We start from the raw sequence: 6,920 nt of genomic DNA, 5'->3' as shown, positions 1-6,920 counted from the left end.
TATTAGGTATCACCACATCTCCCACCACCACCATACACACAAGTCACAACCCATTGCACGACTACCAGTCCACCACCACCACCGAAGACTGTTGTCGTCATTGATCACAGCTCCCACTGACGAGAAAGACTGATCAGTGTGGGCCTGAGCCGTGGTGAAGGCACATAAAAAACAAGTCACAATTATTGTGCTGTTTGATTGGGTCCTACTTACAATAGAACTACAACAGATATGCATACAAACATCCGAAAAATTAGATCAAATATTTTCATTAAATTACAATTTCAGAATTTGTATCACAATATATCATGCTTCCATTTCCCAACTATTTATTCCTCGGCACGGATCATAAGGAAATATGCTGATCTTTCTGCCCTTCATTCCGACGATCACAAAATGCAAACTCTTACACCCACGGACATGGTTGTACAAAAATGAGAAGGCAAGTTCTCATTAAGTGATGTTTCTGGCAAGCAACTTCTGCCCTTGTCAGATACCTTTTTTCGTGGAAAGTTAATGACAACCATCACTTCAGCAAATGGTGATAAATCCTTGCACGTTAATGGCTCATCAGCAACCAGCTCTGAGTCACATTAATTCAACAAGTCACCCCCATGCCACAAAAATGTCAACAGTAAGCTCACTGAGAATCTGGTTCAATTTCTTTTTGGAAAGTAAACCACTTCCAATTTGCATAAAGACTTGCTTCATCTTCAAACAACAGATTGCTAGTTAGGGGTTCAGATTTCTTAGTAGCGGAAATTCTTGGCCTTTTCCGTTTATATTTCCTTGCCATCTCTTCAGCCTCTGCAAATACTTTCTGCTCATAGCAAATGCATAAATAATTGTAAGATAGAGAAAAAGAAGTTCTGAAGGTTAGTTTACTGCAGAATGCCATATATATGAGATGACAGATTTTAGGCACCTGTTTGTCTGATATGAAGAGGCCAGGCTCACTTTCCAGCTTGGCAATACTGCAAACAAGATACAGTAGTTAAGATTCTCCAACAACTTGTGCTTTATATCGAGTGCACAATCCATTCGTGCTTTAGGTACTATTTGGTTGGAAGGAAAATAATTTTCCATTAAAAGACAATTTGAGGGGAAACAAAATTGTAGATTGTTTCCTTCATTGGCTCCTTGCATGAAAAGTTAAAGAGGAAAGAAAGGATGAAATGGAAGGAAGGAAGATGATGCATGGGAGGATTAACATTTCCCTTGTAGGAAAATTAACATTTCCCTTGTAGGAAAATTAACATTTCTCCTTTATGAAGGAAAATGTCCTCTTTTCAGGCCAACCAAAAACCCTCTTATAGAAGATGAGATGTTTGGTTAATGATTACTATATATTACATTCATATTTTAAGAATATGTGATATAAAATATATAGAGAGAGATGCTGCAGAAGTTAATATCGAGTAACATGCAAGGAATTGCTCACTCACCTCAGAGATATCTTGTCTGGAAACAAAGATCTTATGACTAGAACCTTGACCTTCTCCCCCACCGCTAATAAATCACTAACTGAATCAAATTTACCATGACTTATGTTGGAAGCATGCAGGAGCCCACTGAAACATACAAGAAACAAGAATGCATGAAAAACAAGACACGGTAATAAAGGCAAAAGTCAAAACATAACAGTGCAATGCCAGTTGCTTGATTATGCCAAAATTACTCAACAAAGTAGGGTGCTAGCTCTCACGAAACTATCCTCGATGAACCTTTATGATACATTAGATGAGATAAATGCGAAAACCAGCAGAACAAAATATATAGCATGAAAAGGGTAACATGGACCAAATTTAAAGTTAAATCAGGGAAAATCATGTATCAAGGAATTTGGATTGTAAATAACTAATTCAAACATCAAGTTGCATCCAGTTTATCTGTCTGCCAAACAAACAACATCAATCTAACTAAAACTTTTCAATGCAAATGGATTTCCATTTTAATAGAGAATTTCTAAGCAACCAAAACTTACAATGACATCTGAAATCTGAGCAGAAATCATAGACACTAATGAGATTTATATACAACCGCTGCAATGTACCTTAGCATCATTGATGACATAATTAATATCTTCTGACTTACAAAGCTCTTAACAAGACAAATTGAAAGCTTACAACTTTCAACTAACTATTTATATAGCATTTGTCTCAAGTGAATACATCACATACACACAAAACATATACCAGCAAGCTAAAAGCATAAAACACCAGATATCTCCACCATCTGGTCAATATTATTTCAACTCCTGGATAATGAACACTTCACCTTTGCGAGCCCCTATAGATTTTGGATTACTAAGTTATGGTCTTTTGAATCGATGCCATGAGATATTTCCACACTTTTATATCACAATAATATCTTGCATAGTACTTGCTATTCGTAGGAGTAAGTCAAGACAAGCAATATTGGGCATCCCAACTTTCTGCTCATGCAATTTCTCAACTGTCATAAAAGTATGTATTTCAATCTGGTATCGTACTCTAAACCTCAGTCCATCTGTGCAACTGTACAGGACTCAGCTTAAGAAGTAAAAATGAAGCTAATATACACACAAAAGCAAAAACAAAACAATATATAATAAGCACATAGTCAAACAGCAACAGAGTCGAAAAACTCTTTTCAAATTCAAATTGTCGGAGAGCTGCTGCTTATGCATTTAGGGAATAGTTGAATCTCAGGAAGTTCGAAGAATGATAATTGATAACCCAGGGGAGATATCAGTATGTTTATTATTATTCTTGGTTTTGTTCCCTTTATACTAATAGTGTTTGTCTGTCACAGCCTCTGGTTTGGTTGAGACACACACACAGTATACTAAAGGTATAGTGAATGCCTACAAGAGTTTATACTTTAGGAGGTTGTAACAGCATCTAGCTTTGGGAAGCGGGACAAATCTGAGGCCAGATTGCAAATTGGAGAGACAGACTGCACTTCATGCAATGAAACTGTACTTCTAACATTAAGTGCCAAATGTATTAACGTAAATCATATACCCATTTAATGTTGCTTCAGTTGTCTCTATATGTTTATGGAAATGGGTTACAAGCCAAGCATGCAGGCCATATTGTCACAATAAGCATATTACGGTTCTCAAGTCTCAACTATCTCCCTCAATAGACAAGTCAGAAGGATGCAACAAATAAGAATCAAACCTTTGAATATACCTTACCTCCTGTTTGTTTGTCCTATCGTCACTTGGGCTCCATAAGGAAAAATTTTCCTGACAGTTCCTTCCAGAAGGGTTCCCTCTTGTAGGTACAACTTTTCCTAGAACATGAAACACCAAGCTCAGAGACCTTTCTTGATCTGTCAAATTGCAGAAGCATGAAAATAGTGTGCATCAGGAAAAAAAACAGCTAACTTAAAGCCCAATGTATGAGAGACTTACCCAAGCTTCTCGCTCACTGAGTATTAAGTCATTATTTTCTTCATTAATTCGACTGATTTGCACATATATTCGACTTCCCACCTGCAGCATTCACAAATCTAACTATGAGAGCAATCCCAGGACATTTTCTTATCAACAATAAAGAAACCCTAGGACACTTCATGAAGATGGAACATATAAGTCACTGATAATCAGTTTACTGACAGTCACCAGACAAGTCAATAGACATACTAAGCAATAAGAAATGAACACCAAAAACATGATGAAAGATCCCAGGTTTCAAGAGGAATTGAGAGAGGTCCCTCAAATCCAGATGCCTAATTAGAAGAATTTTACCAAAAAGAGAGATTTCATTACTTCTTAAGTTCTAATAGCCAGTTTTTGAGTAGGAGTTCATATAGGATGAATAAGATGATATGACACAGCTTTGATTCTTTGTTAGGAAAAATGCTTGTTAATAGGAGCAAAATAAGATTTCAGTAGTGCCATAAGGAGATTTTTCAGTTCTTTCTCAGTTTTCAGAGTTGTGTCACTTCAAAGTGCTGTGTCGTACTCATATCAGCCTATAGCCAAACTCCTACTCCACTATTCTCAACAAAACCATCAATGTCAGTATCCCACAATGATGATAATCCTAGAAATCAAGGTACCGACATCCAAACTTATCTCTGAGTTCTGCCCACTGATTGACCCCTCTTATGTCCCTCAATCCCTATTATAAAAGCTCCGCATAAGCTTCTCAAGCTTTCAATCCAAGCAAGCCAACATCCCAAAAGGTATCAGATGAAAAGGACAGTGGGTAACAGTGATCTTTTGACACTTATCTATTAGACTCGAATTTTTACAAAATTTTAGAAGGTGAACTCAAATAGGATCTACAGCAGCAGTCCATAATTATAGAAAGCCAAGGGTACCAAGACCATACATTATTTATTTAAAGAGGGAAAAAAATCAGATCCGGTTTGATATCGCTCAAATTTTCGGGGTTCCACGATGAAATTTGAAAATAAAATTAGCGATGACCCAAATATTAAGTTAAAGAGCGAATTATGCTTTCATGATTTACTTCAAAAGATATCAAGTCGAGTTTCAAAATTGAACCACTAATTGCAGCTTCAAATTGTCCAAACATTTCAGTTAGCTACACTTCCGGAAACCTCATTGACATTGGAAACATTCAGTAAATCATGGTGTTTAAAATTCAGAAGTCGTAAATTGTACTTTACCTTCTCTTTCAAATCAGTAAAACTATATACTCTGTCAACCAACTCAACCTTAGGGAGGAAGGCTCGTAAACCCTGAAAACCGATACAATTGTAAATTTGTAAGTCAGTATGCACCATGTTCTGACATCGTGTAGCAAAGTAGAAGCCAATACCAACCTCAATTCTTGTAAGGAGACCACCTGTATTCCATTCTGTAATTCTAACTTCAATAGGTTCACCTAGCTGTTTTATCTGCACAAGAGAAATAGATCTTCAAAATTGAAATATGGTTCAACCTGCAAGATTTCAAATTAGAATCACGAGTTCTAGCATAGTAGCAATTAGCATATAATCTCAGTTAGCATGGTGTGAAGATGACGTAAAACCACTCCATTTTTCTGAATTCTGATAGGACCAACCGACACGATTTCCAGATTCAGGCAACTTCTATAAAATCGTAATGCAAACAAAATCACAAGAACTCTTAAAAATGAGAATTAGATACTGAGACATTGTAAAAATGTCAAACGTAAACAGAGAGATACATCAAAATTTAGCATCAGATTTTCATTTAAATAAACCATGATTTTATATATACGAAAAAACCAATTTATTCCCTAGAAAAAAGTGAGGAAAGAACCTGCCTCACGCGATGCCAAGCAATTTGTCTAAAAAAGCGCCGAGTTGAAAGTAATGGCCGGCCACTCAGTGTTCTACCAAGCACCTCAGCAAACAAAACAGTTCCAGCATCCACAACAGGCCTACCAGAAACCGGTTGCCGACTTCCAGCATCCTCATTTCGGACAATCCCCATCTTCCCATTGGACATAAATTCCTCAGGATTCTTATCCAAATCGCATGACATATAATCCATCTCTTTGTCATACAACGGAAGCACCTCTTTGGTTAACATCGTGCCCAACAAATCTGCGCCAACATTGACATCCAGTTTGTTTTCATTACCAGAGATAACAACACCAACAACAAAATCACCAGGCTTCGGCTCATAATACTCGACAACAACCTTTTCAGATTCTTTAACACGTTCAATACCATTTTGTTCGACAACTTCTTCCTCCAAATCTTTTGACTTAAAAAACTTCAGAAAAGGCTCCAATGCCTCTTCTTTATCTGGTTTTTTAGGTTCACTCTCAACCTTTGTATCAGAGGCACCATTAACCGGCATCATGGGAGAGGGCTTGTTTCGCAACTCAAGCTCTTCGGTTCCATTTTGAGAGTTTGCAGGCAGCTGGTTATTTGTCGAATCTTCTGAGATATCCTCAGCATAGCAAAAGGCAACCTGGGTTGCTCCCCAAATTGAGTGATATCCAGACAACACCAAACTTTGGGGGAAAAGAAGCTTCTTCAATAAAAATCTATTAGGGTTTTTACATAGCTGAACTTTGCAGAACGAAGAGCAAATCGGAGCTCGAAATGCAGGCCCGTCCCTGAGCCAGGGCAAGAGGGGCGGCCGCCCTGGGCCCGGGGATGACAGGTCATTCATTACTGATTTCCAGCCACAACACTTGAAAAATTAATCTCATGAAATTAAACAAGAACAAGTGAACACAAATATGCGCATCTACAAATTGTAACATAAATTTTCTTATCATTTACTTCCATGAAACAAAGATGAGATAAGAAGTTAAACCAGAAACTCGAGTCATAAGTTTATAACATGTAAATTATCACTAAAAACATGAGATAGCATATATGAGAAAGAAAAAAATAAGTTGAATTCATGAAACAAATAGCATAAAACCAATCGCATGAATAATCACATGAAGTAGATCTCAAAAATCGCAATTCCACACCAAAATCCGCAACAAAACAAGTAGATTCATCTAAGGAACAAAACAAGAACCTGGAACGAGCTTCTGCAATTCGAGCTTTGCGTATCACATATGAGAGGTTCTAAGGAATTCAATTTGCTTATGAGTTGGGCACCAGCACCGTGAGCGTTTTTGGAGTGTTACTCGCATATATAGGCTACTAGAATTTTTTGCGTGCTTGAATTTTTTTCAAAACAGAAACTCGATTTTCTTCAGCATAAGAGGCAAAATTTGAACATTAGACATATGAAGTATAATTGTTTTTAGTTGCAAATTTTGATTGGTTTAGTTTTTGTCACTTAAGTCTCTCACCATTATTTTTGACTTTTTTTTTTTTACTTTTCGAAGTTAAATTCTATAATAAAAATTTTATTGAATTTATTTATGGTTTCTAAGTACAGTACTAACTTCTAAATTCTAAACACTATAGAAAAGTAAATAATTTTTTTCCTTGTCTAACTTCTAAATTCTGATTTCACTACA

The 6,920-nt window shown here is 36.6% G+C and overlaps 1 protein-coding gene across 2 annotated transcripts; it reads right to left on the bottom strand.

Annotated features, from left to right (window-relative positions):
- Positions 1-232: 232 nt before the first annotated feature.
- On the bottom strand, positions 233-6,617 carry LOC104894514 (protein PIGMENT DEFECTIVE 338, chloroplastic). 2 transcript variants are annotated; one of them, XM_010680770.3, is made up of 9 exons: positions 6,470-6,617; positions 5,246-6,111; positions 4,783-4,857; positions 4,627-4,698; positions 3,401-3,481; positions 3,182-3,279; positions 1,446-1,571; positions 926-974; positions 233-820 (listed from the first exon to the last, which is right to left on the bottom strand). In XM_010680770.3, exons 2-9 carry the CDS (start codon positions 6,107-6,109, stop codon positions 641-643), a joined length of 1,545 nt encoding a protein of 514 aa, XP_010679072.1. In that variant the 5' UTR covers positions 6,110-6,111; positions 6,470-6,617; the 3' UTR covers positions 233-640. The 2 variants fall into 2 exon arrangements, with proteins under 2 accessions (XP_010679072.1, XP_048499079.1); XM_048643122.2 differs by lacking the exon at positions 6,470-6,617 and having other exon boundaries at positions 5,246-6,463.
- Between the last annotated feature and the right edge of the window lie 303 nt (positions 6,618-6,920).

Source organism: Beta vulgaris, chromosome 1 (genome assembly GCF_026745355.1).
Source record: "Beta vulgaris subsp. vulgaris cultivar EL10 chromosome 1, EL10.2, whole genome shotgun sequence".
Classification (NCBI taxonomy): Eukaryota; Viridiplantae; Streptophyta; class Magnoliopsida; order Caryophyllales; family Amaranthaceae; genus Beta; species Beta vulgaris.
The sequence above is the reverse complement of the archived record's forward strand: the minus strand, read 5'-3'. Positions and strand labels throughout refer to the sequence as shown.